The sequence below is a fragment of the Mus pahari genome, chromosome 1, assembly GCF_900095145.1.
Source record: "Mus pahari chromosome 1, PAHARI_EIJ_v1.1, whole genome shotgun sequence".
Taxonomy (NCBI): domain Eukaryota; kingdom Metazoa; phylum Chordata; class Mammalia; order Rodentia; family Muridae; genus Mus; species Mus pahari.
In genome coordinates, this window is record NC_034590.1 from 29,306,309 (window position 1) to 29,329,230 (window position 22,922).

Consider the following 22,922-nt stretch of genomic DNA (forward strand, 5'->3'; position numbering starts at 1 on the left):
GAAGGGGTGTTGGATTTTGTCAAATGCTATCTCAGCATCTAAGGAGATGATAATGTAATGTTTGTCCTTGAGTTTGTTTATATAGTGGATTATGTTGATGGATTTCCATATATTAAACCATCCCTGCATCCCTGGGTTGAAGCCTACTTGGTCATGATGGATGATCGTTTTGATGTGTTCTTGGATTTGTTTTTTTTCTGCATCTTTGAATAGATCATATCACTTTTAACTCCATTTATATGGTTATATATGATTTATTATATTTATTAAGTTACATGGGAAGAATATTCTCAGTACACCCAGGATAAAGTAATTTGATAACAGTCGAGGGTTCTGTTGATATATGTCTATATTCAACATAAAAATAATATTCTGAGAATTTTTTCATATATGTTCAACAAGAGTTGATTTTGGTATTTGAATAACTTTATGTTCACAGTAGGAATTTGGAAGTGCCCCATCTGTCTCTCCTGAAATTTTTGTCTGGCTTAAACTTATATTGGTCTTGAATATGCTGTCATAGACTCTGTATGTGTCCATCAGTCCTGTTGTGTCTATAAGACACTGTACTTGGAGTTATCCATCTATTACTGTTCTTATATTCTTTATGTTTCTCCTTTCACATAGATCCCTGGGCCTTGAGGGGTGCAGGACTGATACAGATGATTATTTAGGACTCAGTAATCCATAGTCTCTCACTCTGCACATTGTCCAGTCCTGTGTCTCCGCATTAATTGCCATCTCCTGAAGGAGAAGGATCTCTGATGATGCACTTGTCTACATCAATACAAGGATACACCATTAGGTATCATTTTATGCTATGTTTGTTTATGCTATGTTTGTTTATAGTAGGTTTCCCCTTATTCCTCATGACCTCTCTAGTTTCAGCCTCTCAGCCAATTTAGCAGTGTCAGGCATGGGTCCAGTCTCACGTAGTGGATCCTAAATCCAATCTCAAAATGGTTGAGTATTACCATAACATATTGCTCATGTATATCTTGCCAACAGATTGCTAGGTTTGTAGCTGGGTGATATTGTTGATTTATCCTCAGGTAGCATGGAAATAATCTTCCAGCATCATAAATGTTAATCAGTAGTGGAGAAGTTCCTACTTGGATACCAACTCTACATGTTCAGTGACATAAGGATATGGCATCTTCAGCTATAAGACCTTGCTCTCATAACCAATATCCTTTGATTTTGATTGAGGAGTTGAGGACACCATTGTTTATTGATTTCTGACTCTCTTTTTGTGTTCTTAATTCTATTTTGTGTTCTAGAAATTCTAGCTTTATTTGTTTTCTTTCTATAGCCTCTTGAGTACGCTTCTTTTTCTCTTCAGTCCAAATTGTTGCTTCTGGTATTCTCTGAAGGGCTGATTTATTGGACATAAATTCTTTTAGTATGTTTACATCATGAAAAAATTTTCTTTTACTTTCAACTATGGCAGATGGTTTTGTTGGGTAGTCTGGGTTGGCATCTGTTGTCTTTTGAAAGCTCCAAGCCCTCTGGCTTTTAAAGCTTCCAGAGGCAAGTCAGTTTTTGGTTTTTGTTGTGTTTGTTTTGTTTTTTTCAATAGGATTTTTAAAATTACGTGACTTGTTAATTTTTTCTTGCAGCTTTCAATGACTTTTCTTTATTCAGTATAGTTAGTGATTAGATTATACTGTGCCACACAGATGATTTTCCTGACAATTTAGCATTCTATATGCTTTTTGTATCAGTATCAGTATTGCTATGTGTTTCCTTAAATTGGGCATGTCCTCTTCTATGATACCATTGAACACTATACAGTTGAGATAGAAGGTGAGAGGCCTGGGCTCAGACTCACTGTTTTTCCTTCCTTCCTTCCTTCCTTCCTTCCTTCCTTCCTTCCTTCCTTCCTTCCTTCCTCCCTTCATTCTTCCTTTCTTCCTTCTTTCTTTCTTTTCTTTCTTATTTTTCAGGCATGGTCTCACTATGTAGCTCTAGCTGAAAATGTGTAGACCAAGATGGCCTCAAACTTGTAGGCATCAGCCTGACTCTGCCTCCAGAATGTCCCACTCCACCTGGCTCAGACTCTTTTATTTCTTAAAAGAATATTGAAGCCACCTATGTGACTAGTTCTTGGCTAACTGATACAAAAAGAGATTTATGCTTCCCTAAAGCAGATATTTCTACAAGAGATACATAATTAACTTTATTTACTTCCCTTCAAAGCATAACTTTTCATAGCAAAAAACCAGAAACACTAGGTACCAGAAAACCCTTTCTTCTTCAATATCCCTGAGAGTAGTCCAAGAGACTCTCAATTCAAGAAAACAGTGTCTTGAATAACGTTTCTTTGGGCTTAGTTCTTGCCCTAATTACTTGTGTGAATATTTAAAATTAACCTTGTTACATATGAACTTCAAGTCTCATATTATGAGTCTCATTCCATATGAATTTTCAGTTCTTCAATTTGTCAATGAAGCTGTGGTTTCTTCAGTATGTTTTCATGCTGTTTTTGTGAATCAGTTGGCTGTAGTCATTATGTTTAATACTGGGCTCAGAATTTTTTTCCATTTGCGTATAAATTTATGTCTAATGGAACCTCATGGCCTTTTGGATATCATGGTTCTGCATTGCATCTTAAAATTAGGTATTACAATGTTTCTGTCATGGACAAGGTATTACTTGTTCATTATGGCATTGGCTGCTTGGTTGCTATGCCCTCATAATAATTTTGACATTGTTTATTCTAGTTCTTTGAAGAATGAAGAATAGTGGTAACAAGAATTTAGAAAGGAGTTACAAGGCAGCTAAAGGAAGGTTGTCTGCAATCAGTTCATGATGTAAACATGTGTTGAATTACATGTGAAAACATGATGTAAACACATGTTAGTTAACATGTGAAAAATTAGCACATGTTAATACAAATAAATTAACTTTACGTTCTTTTCAAACCAAGTTACATAGCTTTTATGACATTCATTATAACAGACCAACAATACTCCTAAGGATAAAAGAAATCTCAGGTAAAATATCAATTTAAAAATTAGAGAGTCCAAAAAAGTCAGAGGACAGGCATACAGAAAGAAAATGTATTTCCTTTGAAATACTTCCTAAAGATTTGTCTCAAGCTAAAGTAGTATATGAGGCACAGAGGTAGGTGAGAGAACGGCAGCCAGGATGAGGCAATCAGGAAGATTTTATACAGAGTTCAGGGGTACCATGACGTCAAAAAAGTAGTAACCTCAAGTTCCCAGAAAGCAAGAGTCCAACTACTTGGAAGACTGAGGTAAGGAAACTGCAAAATCTCTATCTACCTGGGCTGTGGAGTGACCTTCAGGCCAGCTTGACCTTACCTCAAAATTAAAATATTAAAAGGCTGTGTGATTTGTAGCTTGGTGTTTGTACATAAAGCCCTGTATTTTATCGCAAGTGCTGAAAGAAAAAGTTAACAATGACAGGAATAACCCCCAAAATAATAGTTTCCTCTCAACACATTTGCTGACTTAACTGCTCAGTGCAGGGACAATCGTGAAGTTGAGTATAAGACAATGGCCCTTAGGTGACACCTCTGAAGAACTGCACCTAAGAAAATGGAGATACCAGTGTCAAACTGAGCCTCAGCAAAACAACAGGCTATCTTACACTGTCACAGACATGCACAGAGGTGTGGAACGCAACTAACACATTCTGATGCACAATAAACACTGCCTGGCATGCTGTGAAGGAAAATCAAACAACACAACAGAATGAGAACCAGAATTGGCCAGATATGACTGTTATTTTATCTGTGCTTAATGATCTACTTATGCAAGAAAATAGATTGCAACATGAAGACTTCCCAAATGATCCACTGTTTGAATCAGAACACAACTTTACAACCCAAATTACTAAACCTTAGAAGTGAATAGATACATAGCTTCCATTGATCACTGGACCAGATGAGAAAGGACTTGGCAATTAAAAGGTGATTCAGAAAGCTTGGTACCAAGTACAGTGTAGAGCAGAAAGGGAGGAAGAGAGAACACAGACAGCAGGGACAAAGGGTGTGTGGTATGGGAGCCTTCAGTGTCTGAAGTCACATAGCACAAGGAAGAAAGCAATGAGGAGGCAATGTGAGAGATAACAGCGAGAACACCTTCATTCATTTCTGGTTCTTGAGGTGTTCTACACTCCCGTGTAGGTCGTGCTCTCTGAAAGTCAGAACTTGTTCATTTTGTCTAACTGTGGTCATTGTACCACTTCGAACCTCTCCCCTTCCCTTTGCACTGTCCTCTACCTAGACTTTGGCACTAACTTTCCTACCCTCTTAAGAAATAACCTTTGAATACTTATGTAAACGTGGGATCATGGGTATTTGTCTTTCTTGTCTGGTTTTACATAATATCCTTCAGGTTTACCCATGCCTCTGTGAATAACTAGACTCTTATGATAATGCCCAAGGTTCATATGCACTGTAGTGTACTCATTAATTATTGATAGATTGACTCTATATCTTGACTGTAACCAATGCTTTTGTTCCACAAAGAAATAAATAACCATGGTCTTGAATGTGTTAGTTGCCCTTATTTCATTATCACACAGTGTTTACCAGAACCTAAACATCACAATGTAGCTATATATATATATTTGTGTGTGTGTGTGTGTATACATACACATATATATATATTCACACCTACATATGAAATTATTATGTCAATCAAAAATGACAACAAAATACAAAATAGAATAACTTTTTTTTTCAAACATGAATGTAAGGCATCAAATTCTAAAAGCAAAAGTGCTATGAACCTTGGGTGGAAAAATAAAACCCCACAAAAGCAAGCAGGCCCCATGCTGCTTTAGCCATCACTTCTTTTAGTTTTCCTTGAACCAGGATGCTTGCCACCAAATGCATACATTATTGCATATGCCAGCAAGATTTTGCTGAAAGGATCCTGATATAGCTGTCCCCTGTGAGGCTATGCCAGTGCCTGGCAAATACAAAAGTGGATGCTCACAGTCATCTATAGGGTGGAACACGGGGCCCCCAATGGAGGAGCTAGAGAAATTACCCAAGGAGCTGAAGGGGTCTCCAACCCTATAGGTGGAACAACAATATGAACTAATCAGTACCCCCTGAGCTTGTGTCTCTAGCTGCATATATAGCAGAAGATGGTCTAGTCAGCCATCATTGGGAAGAGAGGCCCCTTGGTCTTGCCAACTTTATATTCCCCATACAGGGGAACGCCAGGACCAAGAAGTGGGAGTGAATGGGCAGGGGAGCAGGGTGGGGGGAGGGTATAGGGAACTTTTGGGATAACATTTGAAATGTAAATGAGGAAAATATCTAAAAAATAATTTAAAAAAGAAAAATTCTAAAAAGCAAGAGATCATCTTTCAGGATCCTTAGTCTCTCTGGAGTGAACAATACTGTCTGACATCTCTCCTTAAAACTTCTGCTCTACGAGGACAACAACAGTGAGGTTGGTGGGCCTCAATATTCTCCTATCAACCTTAGGGCTGTGCACCATTATGGGTTCCCACAGCAGATGAGGGATGGTAGAGCACTGTCCATAACCAGGACAAGCTCCCAGAGAGCACAACAGTAGGTTCACTCCCTACCCAAATCAGACTTAGGCCTACTCAACAACATAGGGACAAAGGCCATGTCATGATAGGTGATGATAGGACCAGTTAGGCTTCTGTTTCCCCGCAAGAGAACTGGGTTCTCAGAAATCATGTGACCGGCAGTCTTCGAATCTAACTGAAAATCATGGGAAGCCCCTGAGCTTTGCTCCTTTTGAATTGGTGCATCATTAATATTTGCCTGTCTTCAGTTGGGTTCAAATATGCAAATTGGTGCATTTTCTCCTTTGTCCTTTTTCTTTCTGTCTCCATATACTCAAGCTATATGAATTAACCATTCAAGAATCATGCTGTCCTCCAACACAGTGTCTTGGATCACTTAAGCCCTCCATACTTACCTCCACCTGAGACTCTGATCCACATCTCCTCTGTACCCTGAGACCACTGGTGTGCAAAGGCTGAGGGGTGTAGAGGACCACACAGCATGCTACCAGATCTGAATACTTAAGTTAGAAGTCACAAGGTTACATATCACAAGGTATATTCTAGTGATGTCTAGCCTGTTGCTATGTCTTCTCAGCCACCTGCTACTCCTTAAGTCTCAGTGATTGGGCTTCCACAGATGAGCTGGTGACAGAACATTTAAGGAAGAAAGAATCAGCTTAGAGCCACACAGAGCAGTGCTACAGTCCTGCAGCATCTGGGGAAAGTGAAGGTACAGAGCTCTCATTAGACCAGCTCAGTGGTTTCCAGGATTAGTGGACAAAGTAGGTACTAAATAAAGATGTGATTCTACATGACCCATACTTGTTACACAGAGTTCAGAGTGCAAAGGAAGAGCCTGCCTGTCAGCTATGCACTTTCAGGGTTCTCTCCACTTCATGTCCAAATTTTCATGAGACAAAAATTAAGTATTTTAATTTTCAGAAAGGAAAAATAATCCTAAACCTGCAATGTGCTGAGCCCTCATCATCTCAGTGCTTACACGAAGTGACATTTTATGGCATACACAGCTGTATTTCACTCCATTGCCTTGTGGATGTCCTGAGGTGACCACCATGCTGGCCATACTTAGAATCCTCCCCAATGAGAGGCCAAGGCTCTTCATTTAACTCAACACAGATAAGAACAATGGGCAGCTCACCAGTACAACACCCTGGACATAAAACTTTCTGAAAAGGCTCCATCAGAGATTCTCAAAAATGACCTGACGTGCTTTCTTGATCCTGAAGCGTCTGTGTCTACCAGGAGCTGTACACATCAAGCTACACTGCAGTGGCCAACACAGAGGATGCTATGACAACTATGCTTAAAGTAATATTCTCTGGTCCCAAAGGGAGTAAGCATTAACAACTGCAGTACGTCAATGTCAGTCTATGAAATGGACTGACCTCTGCCCTCTTTCACCGACTAGCCGGAAGTTCTGAAATTAAAACCCCAGTATTCAAAAAGTCAATAAAAATACCATGAGATGCCAGTATTAACAGCTACTGTCTTTCTTAATTTGCTGATTGCTAAGGAGCTATTTGGAGGAAATTATATACTATCAAAATGTAACATTATGGCTAAAGATAAATAGAAACCTTACATCCTGAAATCCTGAAGAATACACCTCCAAATGATGCTTGTTTCTCATAATACCTTCTGTAATTGGATTGCCTTCATTTCTTTCATCCACCTTTTACTGATGACTCAACCCTCATTATCCACTTACAGCCAATTATCTACTCAATACTTTTCATTTTGAGCCAGGTCCACATTTCACTTTTGAGCATCTTATTTTCTCAAAGTATGGTGTGGCTTCACAAGTGTGTGAATTGAGTCTTTTGTGACTCTCACTCTCCAGCAGCAAAAGGACTTTTGAGAGGCCTCTTGAAGATTGTCTAAGGAGGTCATGGAAGTCTCTCAAGAGGTCAGCCATGCTCCTACCCACAAGCTGAAGGGCAGGACTAACTTTACTCTAGCACCAGATACATTTATGTCTTTACCTCCCTCAGAGCAGGAATTCTTTGTCTTGCCTTACCTGCATTGAGCATAATGTCAAACAGACAGCAGCAAAATATTTAATGATTGAACAAACAGAAATAAAGAGAGATCCATTAACAGAGAATATAGCAATTACATATTTGTGTGGAGGCCAAGCCCATCTACATTCTAGGCAAGGACTCTGCCATGTTGCAATATCCTCAGCCTTGTTTTTGTTTTTGTTTTTTGTTGTTGTTTTGTTTTTGTTTTTGGTTGGTTGGTTTTTTTTTTTTCTTGAGACAGAATCTCACTACATAGCTGAGGCAGGTCTAAAATTCATAATCCTCTTGCCTCAGCCTTCTAGTGATGGGATTGCAGGTACTCATCAAGATTGACAGGTGTGTATAAAGATGCCCTAGCTCATCCAATGCTTCATGGCACTGAGTCAAGATAGTGCAACTTATCTCTTCCTCAGGAAGCCAGGTACAGGAATCCCTTAGAAAAATTTAGCCCTGATATAAAACATGTCACTACTCCAGAGTGAAATGCACCTGTGGTTCAGCTTGTTTGTTGTTTCCTAAAGAGCAGTTTCCATTTCTCAGAATAAAGGGCATCCACTTGTCCTGCATATCCTTTAGTGTAGGAGGTATGAAATCTAAGAAGCACAGAAACAGAGGCCCCTTTTTCTGAAGGGCTCACAATGCCTATTTAAGAAGGATCATTCTTTATAAACTTTTAAGTTACATTTATTTATTTATTTATTTATTTATTTATTTATTTATTTATGTATTTATGTGTTTGTGTACGTATTGTGTGTATATGTGTATACGTGTATATCTGACCATGCATGCTACAGTGCATGGAAGTCAGGAGACAACATGTGGGAATCAGTTCATTCCTTGTACCTGTGAGTTCCAGGAATTGCAAGTCTTTGGGTTTAGCAGCAAATGTCTCTACCTGTTGAGCCATCTTGCCATCCTTTATTAAGGTCATTCTTTACCATTTGGTGGAAGCGCCAGAATTCAAGATTTAAATTCTAACATGGGGACTGAAGAAAGTAGAAAGGCACTTACTTAGCATGCACAAAGCCCTGAGTTTGATTCACAGCACGGCATAAACCAAGAATGGTGGTACATGCCTATAATCCCAACATTCAGATCAGAAATTCAAGGTAATCTTGGTTACATAGAAAATTCAATTGCCGGGTGTGGTGGCACACGCCTTTAATCCCAACACTCGGGAAGCAGAGTTAGGCGAATTTCTGAGTTCGAGGCCAGCCTGGTCTACAAAGTGAGCTCTAGGACAGCCAGGGCTATACAGAGAAACCCTGTCTCAAAAAAACCAAAAAAAAAAAAAAAATCCAGGGACAGGATCACATGATACCATATCTCAGAAAAATCAGAAAAGGATGAAGCACAAATTACCAAGAGTTCTTATGATATGTGTACCAATTCATAGAATACATGTTCAAGAGGCGTTTACACTTTCACAGACCTAAGATATAGCTCAGACATTTCCCATATCTCCTCAGGCCTCAATCTTCCAGGTCCAGCGATATTTCTTATCCAACATTCACTCATCTCCTATTGAGTCACACAAAGGACCTTGCAAGGCTGCCCCCGTTGGCAAATGACCATGCTGACTTCGTTGGAAAAGTCTGCTCCAACACTGCCAACCTGCTAATCTGTCATGAAATGAGTTTGACTCTAGGTGAAGTCCTTGTTTTCTATGAGTAATGTCACTCAGGAATATCCTCTGGCACATTTTATTTCCACACAAAAATGCCCAACCAGAGTATAATTATGAGCAGAAAGTGCATCTTCAAGTTCCAAGAGCTTGATAAACCTACAGGCCCACCTATGTACCATCCTTACTAAAGTGGTGTGTGATTGTGTCTACAGAGACACTCTCAGTGTTAGCTATAAATCAAAGTGAGACACAAAGATGCTAAGAAGTTGTGTGAATCAAGGGCAACCAAACTAAATCCCAGAGTAAAAATCAAATACATTAAAAATGAGTACGTTCTCAGCACAGTTGGCTGAGTAATTACTTCCCAGGTAAGGGAAGATTACATTTTTAATACACCAGCCATTTCCAGTCAATGTGTTGTATGAATCAAATTTCTTGTATTCATTTCACCTCTTTGCTCATACTTATAGATGACATTGATATTACTTTTCTGTTTGGAGGTTTTGTTTTTGATGCTACACATTGCACATCGAACCCCAAGCATGCTTCCACTCCACCATAAGCTACACCTTTAAGGTTTTTGTTTTGCTTTGTTTTGTTTTGTTTTGTTTTGTTTTTAAAAGAATCATGTATAAATTAATTTTACCATGACATGGATGCCTTCTGTGAGAAACAGACACTTTCAATATCTGGCAACTAAAGAGATGTTCTTGTTACTGATTTAAAAATTAAGTATTAACCCAATGCACTAAACACTGCAAATTGAAGACACATGCTAGCATTAGCATACTGGCAACTCTCTGTCCTTTCTCTTATACATCTCCCAGATTCTGAGGAACTAGGCACAGAGAAGCCCCACTCGGGACATTGTTAACAACAACAAATGACCTGCTATGGCACTTCTACATGCATCTAATCAGGAGACACAGCACAGCTGGCAGACATGTCAGGTGGCTTGGTGTAATGCATTCTAGTACGACATCACATGCTTAGCAGCTAAGCTCTGTCCATGGGGAATGACTCCTCTCACTGGACTTACATGCATCCCTAATATTGCATAAAGGTTGCATAAAGCCAATGATTACATGATCCTAAATAATCACATTTGAAAGGCATGTGCTATCTATATATGTAAGAATGGGAACAATTTTTGGTCTTCAGAGCAATGACTCATTACTGGTGTCACACTGTCCCTTCTGATTCTTAAAGACTATTTTCAATACCATGGCACTTAGCACTTGAGTCAGTAGTGGGCTTTAAATCTGCTTAATAAAACTGCAACAGAAATCTAGTGGAGACTCTAAGCATGAAGATGCACAGGAGCCACCAAGGTAAACGCAGGTGCTTCTTACCATGTTTATGGATGACACAGGACCAATGCTGTTAACATAAATGTCCACATCGATGACAGTTGGTTTTACTGTGGGGGGAAAAATACATATCTGTTAGTACTTGATGGTATAGTGAAACATGAAGAGCACAACCCACTCTGTCTGGAAGCCTCAGCCACTAGCAACACAGGCCTATGCTGCTCAGGTGAGCAGATTTCTCTTGGGGACTTAATTTGCATTTAAAACTAAACTCATCTTGTCTTCTTAAAACTTCAAAGGATGAGAGAGATTCTGACGTGTATTCATTACACTTTTGGAAAATAAGACAGCTACCCCACTGCAAATTGCCAGTAACAGATGACTATAAAGATTTTCGATGTTACTTAAGTTGATTTTGATGGCACAGAAATGAGATAAAATATGAGACATTGCACAAGTAATTTGATGTCAAACTTGCTATAAAGCTAAATCATGAGAGGAGCAATATCAGTGGTAGATAAAAAGCCTACAGTTTCAAAGCAAATTTCTAGTGGCTCTAAACTCCAAAGGAAAAAAAAAAAAAGAAAACATGCTTCTTATCATCACTATCATTTAAGGAGACATACACATGTTTAGAACAGAGTTACAATGTTATAGTCAAAAAAGTAAAATCATGTGAATAAAAATAGGACCTTTTTCAAGGATGAAGGTGTACAGTTCCTGTGATCAGCACATACACTGCGAGTTAAAGTTAAGGGTGCACAGCTCCTATGAGCAGCACACGTTCAGGTTAAAATTGATGCAGAGATCCTGTGTGCATCACACAAGTATGAGCGTGCACAGCTCCTGGGACTAGCACACACTGCAGGTTAACTGGGTAATTTAGGTTCAAGAAGGCCAGTTCCTCTTCCCCTGCCTGGGATGGAACTGAACACCACCAATGAGGAGACAGGGAGTTTGCCGAGCTCAGGGTCCAATGGCCTCTTCGGGAGGGAACCTCTTTATCACCATTCAGGGTTCGACGAAGGAGAGAACAGAGCCAATTTCAGAATATGTCTGCCCAGGAGGAATATAAACAAGATACATGAACTTTTCTTGCAGTGAGGTTTCCATGGAAACAAGGTTGTTTGCTTCTGTGTTCTTTCAATGGGCCTTCTTCAGTTTTGCTAAATAACTGTTCATTCACAAATGGACTCCACACTTTGCTTCTGGAACTGAGTGGTATCTCAGTTTCCAGGCTCATCTACTTAAGAAACCTATAGCCAGGATGGCGGTTTTCAGACTTTCCTGAGATGAAAACGATTGTCATGAATTTGAGCTAACTCTGTGAGCATCTGTCAACACCACCAGGCTGTGTTAGTTCCAAAGAGCTGTTGGCATTTTGGACGAAAGCCTCAACACAATTCTACTGCTACACACATGACAAATTTCAGATAAGCATGCTCTAAACCCAAAACTAGGGTTCTCTGTTTATCAAAATGACAAATAGCACTTTCTTTGCCTTCACTGGATTCCTCAGTGTTCTGTTTCAACACACAACAGCCTCAGATTATGCTGTGCAAACTGTGACATTAGCCAAGACATTTTGCAAATGGCTTTTTGGGTTGTTTCAGAGTATTTATTAGAGTCTGGATTTACAGAGTTTGTTAATCTCATTAAATTAAAGGGGCTTTTAGACACAAAGCCTGAATGGTTTAAAGTGGAAAGTGTGAAATGTATTGAATGCTATCACATAGCAAAAGTTTTAAGGAGGCATTTGGAATACAGGCACATGCATACACACATACGCTCATAAAAGCTGGGGGAATCACTGCTTTTAGTAGCTGTTGCTGAGCAAAGTCATGATAATGTCAGTGGCATTTTTTAGAATGCCATCTGACAGCTGTGCCCAGGAAACATACAGGCCACACTTGATAATTCAGACACTACAGATACAGTTCTGACAAAAGGCTTTCAACACAGTCATCAGACATCTAAATAGGGAAAATAGCAGTGGTTTTGGCAAGCAATGCTAGGAAAAGTAGATATCCAAAAACAAAGAAATAAATTTGGACCCTTATACCTCACTTCATATCCAAAAATAAACTCAAAGTAGGTTAAATAAGTCACTGTACCGAAAACTACAGAAATATTAGAAGTCAAGCTTGGGGTGGGTACTGTGATATTTAGTTTTGTGATGGGGTCTTGCATTCAATATCAAAATCTCAGACAACAAAAAGAAAAAATAAATACATATTATCACACCAAATCTAAACCTATTTACAAAAGGCAGAGCAGAATGAAACAGCCAGTTTATCATGGGAAAGGCACTTGCAAGTTGTGTACTGTGACTTTGACAAAGAGAATAGTTCCTGCCACCCACAGGATACTCAAATAGAATTAAGCACCATTAATAATAAGGAAAATGACCCAGGCACTGAGGATGAGAGGACAGTAGTTCTCAAAATATTAAACGGAATTGCTGCAAGGCATAGCAATCCAACAGCTGGGTATTTTACCAACAGAAATTCAAAGAAGGACTCAATAGATACTGGTATGTCTACACTTGCACTACGGCCATCCATGATAACTGAAATACAGAAATAACTCATGTCCACAAAAGAAGAATGGATAACCAAAGTGGGGAATATTATGGGAGTTTATTTAATCTTCAAAAGGAATGAAATTTTGACACATGGTATACCATGGATGAGTGATGAAGGCAGTATGCTGAATAAATGATCCTATTATAAGGCAAATACTACATGATTCCAGTTATATGAAATACTTCCACCTAGTGAAATTCATGGAGATGTCAGTGGAATGGTGGTTGCCAGGGGTGGTAGTGTGGGGGAATGATTAATTAAGCTTTAATGTGTATAGAGTTTCAGTTCTGGAAGATAAGGAGTTCAGGAGGTGGATAGTCGTGACACAACCCAATGCCACTAACTTATATTTCCACAAAAGTAGTTAAGATGACAAGTTTTATGACATATGCCATAAATTATACATAAATAAACACAGAGAGATATTAACCAAAATAGTGATCTGGAAACCAAGACCTAGACAATTGAGAGAAGGATGAGATCTTTCTCAGAGGTAGGAAAGAATAGCATCGGGAGGAACTAGTTTTCTGGGCGGAAGCTAAGAGATTCTATTGTAAACAGTATAAAAGGGGCACTAGAAGTGGGCACCATTTATTGGTTGAAAAATATATTCGCTTGCAACTCTTTATTTGAGCTCTTTAATACACTTTCTGAGTAGTCATTTTGTAAAACCTCAGGGTGATTATACCAAAAGGATTGTGGGCTGAAGAACACTGGGCAAGTCTTGAGAAATCTTAGCTACAGTCCTCCCTTCAGAGTTTGCTGTGATCCTAAGGGGACAGTGTAGCCTAGGTTTCCCCCTCAGCTCAGTCACAAACCCGTATCAGGTGGTGCATATATTTTTGGTTTTTTTTTTTGTTTGTTTGTTTGCTTTTCCTCCACTCCACCATGCTATTTCTCACCCCACTTTAGGCAACCAATGAGAACAGAGTTACTATTTGAGCTGTCAGTACCAAGAAAAAACCTGGTGCCCATTAGAGAGGCACATGTCAGGCCTTTCTATAGGCAGCACAGGCTCAGAATGGGTGAGCTGACAATGAATAGAGAGATGGGTAGCTGAATCCTTAGTCTCTAGATTCTGTACATATTAATACTCTGTACTGGTTACTACCATCACCACAGGAATCCTGTAATGGTAAAAACTGAAAAGAAAAATCTTAAGGACAGTTCATGGCCTCAGTGACTCTCAGACTTGATATTAAAATCTGTTCTGGAGTATGAGCTTTTTATTAAGCAACCTTTTGTGAGAAAAAGAAAAGGGCATTTTTTTCCCAACAAGTTATGTCATGGGCTCTGTTCAGATATCACATGTATACTTCCTAGGAAATGTCTAAAATGCCAATGGGGAGGTAGGGAGGTGGGTAGGGAGAGGGAGAGAGAGAGAGAGGGGGGGGGAAAATTCTCTTTAACCTACCACCAGCTCCCTACTTCTCAAGTTAACACCATAACAATTCCTTGAGTACTCCCAGGACCCTCACAGATATAAAATCCTTGAATGCTCAAGTCCCTTACATGAAATTGTACGATACTTCCATGTAACCTGTATAAAGCATGTTCATAAACCTCTAAATAACATGGGGGAATACTATGCAAACATCATGCAAATGACTTTATTCTGCACAAGTACTTTAGAAATAAGTTTTCCGCTGTTGTTCCTATCAATCCACAGATGGCTAGATCTACAGTTGTAACCACTAGGGACAGAAGGTAGATGACATTTAAATGTTAATAAATGTCTTTAATTCTCCTACATTTACCTCTTCCTTTTTCAACCTGGGGCCTAATAGGAACCATCAATCTTATTTATTAAGTTAAGAAATACAACTATAAAACAAGAGCATCTGTGGTCTCTGCTCATGAAAACGATTACAAGCTGACTGGAGAGCATTGCTTGGCTTTTTCCAGGGAAAAGCATAATGGTTCAAGATGGTTTCTAAAATCTTCAAAAGTCCACAGATTTAGGGATCAGGAACACATCATGATGACAGGTGCCTCAGGCCCTGGAGCCAATCTCAACAGTTCAAAGCAAGCAAGCAAGCAAACAAACAAACAAACAAACCACACAGCAGCAGCAGCAACAACAACAAAACCAGCCAAATTGGGACAAACCATAAATATATACCATAGCATGGTTTGCTGTCAGGCAGTGTAGGCTGGAGGCAGTGCAAGCTCAGAGTTCCAACAGACAGTATAAAAGGCAGGAGAAACAGAATCTGTGCTTGGCTCATAGGGACACATCTGAAGCTCTTCTTACAGAGGAGGAGGAAGAGTATGAATCCACTGAGAAGGAATGAGGCTACAGATTCGAACAGAACCCCTACCATGTCCAAGGACAAGTCTAAACACACAAGAAGCTCAGATATCTTACTTTCATTGACCTGAGCCTTTTGATTGGTGCTTTTCTAGGTACCCTGGTATCTGTGGATCTTGAAGGAAAATGTGTTTTACATGAAGTAACTGTGAAGAAAGACCCTTCTCTGAACCTACATGTTATATGGCCACTCTGTGTTTTAGACTGAGACTTCGTGTTCCCCAAACAAGATCTGGTTTCTGGACAGCAAAGATGTATGATTCACCATGTTCCTCCTACAGCATCACACATGGAAAAGAGTCATTGTGATACTGTTGTCTAATAACAGCTCTAGAAGGTGGGGCTGTGCAACTATTATAATTAGTTGGCTTGTACATGTTAAATGTTCAGCTAAACTTGAGAACTATAACATGATGAAGAACTTTAAACATCCTCAAGAACATGGTGACAACTATGAGTTAATCCAAGAAGTCAAGTGGGCAAAGCTCTGATCGATTAGGACACTCCTGACAGTAAGCATCTATTCTGATGGAAATGATTCTATCTTCCTTGGCAGAAAATGGCTGAAAGTAATATTGAAACTGAAACTAAAGGGACTTGCGTTCATTCATAAATAGGCAGGAAATAGATAATGACAGAAACACAGATGAAAATGGATACTGGATATAATAAGTGGAAATACAATACAATATAGTATAACATAAGATAATATAATAATACAATATAATACTTGTTATAATGAGCGCTCTCAGGGATAGACACTGCTATGGGGTTGGGCAATTTGCAGCGATGCATGGGAGATAACCCTTAAGCTATCCCATAGATGTACCAGTAGGAAAGGAATGCAAACCCCAAGCAAGGAAGCATGGTCAGTGGATCATCCCAGATGACTCCAACCAGACTCTGAAATGTGGAGTTTTTCACAATATCTCTGTCTTAGTACTGCAACACCAGATGGCTGCTAACAAAGCCAGTTCAGATGGGAAGAAGATAGTTTTACTATCTCACAATAAATAGATGCTCAGCAACTTACAGTTAGAGCAGTTAGGTTGCTATACTTAGATGCAACCAGAATGCCCTATCCTGCATCTTCTGCCTTTGTTACCACATTTACCTTCTAAATTGACCTAGTCACTTACATTTCTAATTTTTATAAAATATTAAGTATGAAAAGCTTAAATATGAGCAACTTAAATGTAAAAGATAAGCTGATAACACTCATGCATAAAGGCTCCTTCAAGTAGCTAGGAATTGGCTTTCCAATCTTCTCGGTCTTTGGGGACAGGAGTGGAAAATCTTGTCACCCCCTGTACCAGCTGTCCATTGTTTTACATAAATAAGTCCTACTGGGTATTAAACAGACGGATCTCTAGTCCACCACAGGCTGTGATCTCTACTGCATTCCCATCTTCTATGGATGACCACAAAGAAGAAGAACAGGTAGCCATTAGTAAATGGTACTTGCATACAACTCCATTTTGGTTCCCATTCTGCAGACTGGAAGCGGAGTCAGAAGTGTGCAGACTGTGTGGGGTAGCTTTCCAAGATGTGGCAGCCTGAGCAGAAGAGAAAGCAAGGATTCTGAACCCAACTTCTAAATTCTCTACTTTGGTAGAGAGGCTTAATGGTGTTTTTCAGAACAAAGAATTCAGTGAGAATATATTATTATTTTTAGTATCCATCATCTTCATAATCATGACCACAATTATCACCACAAGTAATCACTGCAGGCTCCTTAAAATTCATTTTCTGTTTCTATGGCTTACATTAGATCTGTGGGTAATGTGTAAAGATAGCACGCATTTTCCCAACTTGGAAAATTCTAGGTTTGGGGAAATAGTTTAGGAACTACAGTAAGAAGTACATAATGGGCAAACTTGCTAATCATAAAGAGTTGCCAAGTCTCTGGGTCAATGCAAAACTGACTCAGCTGATCACTGGAAGGCCAATGCGGGTGAAGTCAGCATTATTGCTGGTCCCATTCCAGTTCTGTGAGAGGATTATCAAGCCATCTGTTTCTGCTTCTTAGGGTGTACACCAGATTCAGCCTCACTTACTCACAGAACTGTGGGTGGCAACTCTGAACCTTTCAGTCTTGTCCGACATATACCTCCCATACATGACTTCCTGGAGGCTAGAGGGAGTTCGCCAACACTAAGAAAGGCATGCCACTGTGAGTCAGATTTGATAAATGTGCAATAAGGCAACCAAGTAATACATATCATTGTTAATGGAAGCAAAATAAACAGATTTAGAGTGCACTTTCAAATGAGAAGAAAACATGGGATGATAATTCTGAGCCACTATCCTTCAGAACTTTGACTGGTACTCACTCAAAAGCTTCTAATAAGCCACCTCCTAAAAGACTTTATTGGCAAGACTGTAAGGTACAGAAAGCATCTTCTGAGTCTTCTAACCCCCAAAACACACCTCTAAGATTGCACTGTTACCTGCCTAAATAACTGGGGCAATTGTGATTTCTTTTCTTTAGCAGGAAACAGACTGAAGAAACTGTTCCACCTAACCACTAATGTTACTGACTGTAACACGGAAGGGAAGGTTTGAAAGGGCCTTTCATGGTAGTTTCTCTTGGAATGCATTTAGGAATTTGTCTCTACATCTGGCTAGGAATATCAAACGTCAAAATGCATGCCCTGGCAAACCATGCATGCACAGCAGATTCCAAAGGCCATTTACATCACACCCTTAAACAAGGAAAAGGCTGAGGACTATATGTGCAGCCCTGAGTAGCTGGCAATTCTCACCATGCTTGCTAAAGCAGTAACAAGTTGACATCAGCAAGAGGCAGGACAGGAAGACCTGAACTCTCCAAACCCAGAGATGGCAGCTCAGTGACAGCACATGAAAAATTGCCTCTGTGGCAACACCAGAAATGATGACAGGGCTCTGGCACCTTTGAAATAATACAGAGCAGGCATGGAAAGCCTGGTGGAAAGATTCACTGTATTGTTTGCTTGATGCCCAATCAGGTTGTCATATTCAAAAGAAATTGCAACTCCAAACTTCTCCACAATGAAAGAGAAAGATGAAGACTTTGCACCACCTGGCTTTTACAAAAAGAGACTGATTTCTGTCTTGTCTGAATTTAAAATTACTAGAAATAGGGTAAGAGGTCAAATGGCCTCTGAGAACACAGTCATCGATTATATCTGTTTTATACAATCGATGTTAAGTTGATATTGTTTTGGCCAGCTGAAGGGTAAAGGTGCTCACCATCTTGTCTGAGGACTTGAGCTTGAACTACAGACCCCACATGATAAAAGAAGAGAACTGACACCTCTAGGTTGTCCTCTGACATCCTTATGTGGTAGCATCTGTGTATCCCTCCTAGAAATAAATAATTGCTAAAAATAATACATACTATGTGATAATTAAAAGATTAGGATTGACTGTATAAAGGCCAAGATTCTGTTACATGCTCTTTCCATGGGACACACTTAAGATACATGACAAAACACAGGACAAAAAGTTAAATAATTAAAGGCTATTTCATAAAACAGAGACACAATCAGAGTAGTAATGCTAAACACTGGACAGACAACAACTGTCACAAAATTGAAATAAGGTCATCACAGAATGAGGAGGTAGGTGTTGCAACAGGACAAAGAAACAACAACAATTAAAAACCATATGTATAGAATATTAGATCATTCAGACACAGGAAGTTAACGGAGAGGAATGAGGAGCAAAACTCACGGTAAAGGGAAGTAGCAGAGAGCAAAAGTCCGGATTCCCTGGAACTTTACCTCTTAGTGTGGGGGCCCTCTTACCTTTCATCCCTGCCTCTCCAGGCTTATTCTCTGTCCCTCAGCCTGCCCGCAGGAGCCCTTCCTCCAATGAGAAGGGACTTCACCTCTTGGTGGAGAACCAGCTTAGTTCTTTCCCAAGGACCCCTCAGTGTTCCTTTCCAGGTCATCTCTTTTCCTTTGTGTCAGGGACTGATCTACAGAAACACTTTCTACCAGGAACCCCCAATGGCTACATTGGACTAGAACTCAGGAAGATGATTTTTCCCTATCCTTCCTGTCCTCCTTTACAATCTCTCCAGACCTACTCTCAGTCCTGTAGCAGTCTGTAAGCACTCTGCTTACTGAAGTTCCTCCTTCCTTCCTTCCTCCCTCCCTCCCTCCCTCCCTCCCTCCCTCCCTCTCTCCATACCCTAGGGACTCCACCTCTTTATCTGAACCCAAGGTCTCCCTAGCCCTTTCATTCTTGTCTCTCCAGAGTTATTCTTTGTCCTTCTCCAGTTCATGGGGAATCTATCTCTTTGTACAGACCCAGGTCTTCCTAGATCTTCTCCAAGCCCCTCCCAGTCTTTTTCTCCTAGCTTTTATGAATCCCCTTCTATCACCCTGAGACCTGCAGCAGCATTCCCATAACCATCATAATTTCCTAGGATCCAGAAAAGGCAAGAACAATCACAAAACAGAACACACACACACACACACACACACACACACACGCGCGCGCGCACGCGCGCGTGTGTGTGTGTGTGTGTGTGTGTGTGTGTAAGAGAGAGAGAGAGAGAGAGAGAGAGAGAGAGAGAGAGAGAGAGAGAACCTTATATAAGCATAAAGGAACAACTCAATATTCCATATGCCTCATAGCTCCAGATGCATACACCCCAACAACAACAATAACAAAACCTTTAACATGAACTGCCAAGACAATATGCCTCCTCTAGAAGCCAGTAGTCCTATTTGCAGGAGGCCATGAAAATGCAATACTGATGAACCACAACTCAAGGACTTCAAAATAGCAGTTATGACCATGTTTAAGGACTTTTAAAGAGAACATGAATAAATCCCTAGTTTAAAGATCTGAAAATGCAAGCAGTATAATGAAATAAATCAATTTAAGTGTGAAAGTAGAGTTTTACATAGAAATAGAATCACCAAGGAGTACTCAAACAGAAATAAAATTGGAAATGAAAACTTGAGGATGTTAAACCAGAACCTCAGAGTCAAGCCCCACCAAATATTACCATGCATGGAGGAGAAAATCTTAGGTGCTGAAGGCAAAGTAGAAGAAATTGTTAGCTCAGTCAAATAAAGTGTTAAGTGCATTAAAAAAATTAGGCTCATATACCAAGGGTATGTGGGATACTATGAAATGATGAAATCTACAAATAATAGGTATAGAGGGAAAAAATGAATTCAGGTCAAAGGCACAGAAAATACAACAAAATCATAGAAGAAAATTTGGAAACTTAAAGAAAAAATGCCAATCAAAGTACAGAATCATACAGACCAGTAAATAAACAAGATGAGAAAAAACTTCTCCATGACACCTACATAATAATCATGTACAAACCAAAGAAAGAATATTAAAAGCTGCAAGTGAAAAAGACCAGGCCATGTATAAAGGCAGACCCATTAGTATGATACCTGACTTCTCAATGGAGTCTCTGAAAGCCAGAAGATCCTTGGGGGAACGGATGTGCTTCATACTCTGTGAGACCACAGATGCCAGCCCAGAGTATAAAACCCAGCAAAACTATTACTCACAATTGACAGAGAATATTCCATGACAAAACCTAAATTTGGGGGTTTGTTTTGTTTTGTTTTGTTTTTGTAATTTCTATCTACCAACCAATCCAGCTCTACATCCTAGAAGACACAAGAAATAAATTATCCAAGAACAATAAATCAAAATTGGGGAAACACACCACACCATAACAACAAAACAGGAATCAAAAAGCACTGCTTTTTGACAACTCACAGTATAGATGGTTCAATTCTTCAATAAAAAGACACAGACAAACAAACTGGACTACAACGAGGGATCATTCTTTCTGCTACATACAAGAAACATACAAGAAACTTTCTTCCCATCAAGAACAGATGTCTTTCAAGGTAAAATAACAGGAAAGGGGCATTCTAAGCAAATATAATCAAACCCAAAACAAAAACAAAACAAAAACAAAAAAAAGAAGCCAGTGTAGTCATTTTAGTATCTCAAGAGAAAAAAACAAACAAACAAACAAAAAAAAAAACCAAAACAGAATTCAAAGCAAAACTAATCAAAATAGACTGGAAAAAAAACAAAAAACTAAAAACAAAAACACTGTATACTCACTAAAGGAAAAATCCACCAAGAGGTTATTGCAATTCTGCACGTTTATGGACCAAACATGAGTACCATAAAGAAACAGGACTACAACTAAAATCACAAATTTAATTTCACATAGTGATAGTGACATTAATACTACCTTCTCACCAATATACATGTCATCCAGACAGAACCAAACAGAAAAGTGCTAAAGTTAAATAATGTCATAAATCAAATGGACCTAGAAGACATCTACAAGACATTTCACCCAAACACACAAAAATATTTTTTTCCATAGCAGCTCATGGAACTTTCTCCAAATTTGACTAGATACTTGGACAGAAAGCAAGCCTTATCAGATATAAGAAAAATGATCAGACCACCACAGATTAAAGCTGGATATCTCAAAACAGAACAAACAAACAAACAAAAAAAAACCACAGAACACTCTTACAAACTCATGGAAACTTAACAACTCACTTCTGAATGAAAAATGGGTCAAAAAAATCAAGAAAGAAATTTAAAAACTTTTATAATTGAATTAAAATTAAAACATGATATAGCCAGACCAATGAAACAAAGAGGGCAAGATCTCAACACTAAGTGCCTACATAAAAAAAACTGGAGAGATCTCATATTAGCAACTTAATAAACTCTAGAACAATTACAAAAATTAACAAAAAGAAATACATTTACTACTGAAATCAATTAAATAGGCACAAAATATCAAAACAAATACCATCAATGAAATGAATAGCTGGTTCTCTGAAAAAAGAAAAATAATAAAGATTGAGAAAACCTTAGCAACATAAACTAAAAGACAGAGAGAAAATATCTAAACATATAAAATTTGAGACAAGAAGTTGGATATTATAAATGTCACAGGAGAAATCTAGTTAACTGTAAGAACATACTTTAGAAAACTTTACTCCATCAAACTGGAAACCAAAAGGAAATGGATGAATTTCTTCTAAGAATCTATCTATCAAAATTAAATCAAGATCAAGTAAGCAATTTAAACACACTTATAACCCCCACACTAGGAAATAGAACTAGTAATTAAGTCTCCAAAACAAAACATTCCAGGGCCAAATGTACAGAGTTCTACAAAATCTTCAAAGAATTCTTTAAAATTATTCATGAAACAGAAACTGAAGTAACATTTCCTTGTGTTATTTGTTTGTTTGTTTGTTTGTTTGTTTTTAAAGATTCTGCCTTCATGTATGCCTGCAGCCCAGAAGAGAACACCACATTACAGATGGTTATAAGTCACTATGTGGTTGCTGACAATTGAACTCAGAGCCTCTGGAAGAGCAGCTAGTGCTCTTAACCTCTGAGTCATCTCTCCAGTGCCCGCCCCCCACTTCCTCTTCCTCTTCCTCTTCCTCTTCCTCTTCCTCTTCCTCTTCTTCTTCTTCTTCTTCCTCCTCCTCCTCCTCCTCCTCCTCCTCC

General features: G+C 39.0%; 1 protein-coding gene across 2 annotated transcripts in view; it reads right to left on the minus strand.

Annotated features, from left to right (window-relative positions):
* The window catches only part of Gabrg3 (gamma-aminobutyric acid type A receptor gamma3 subunit), a 610,116-nt gene that overhangs the window by 541,904 nt on the left and 45,290 nt on the right, over positions 1–22,922 (minus strand). For both annotated transcript variants that reach the window (XM_021201648.2, XM_029543594.1), the window contains exon 3: positions 10,545–10,612. In XM_021201648.2, coding sequence (XP_021057307.1) covers positions 10,545–10,612 — 68 coding nt within the window. The remainder of the gene's footprint in view (positions 1–10,544; positions 10,613–22,922) is intronic.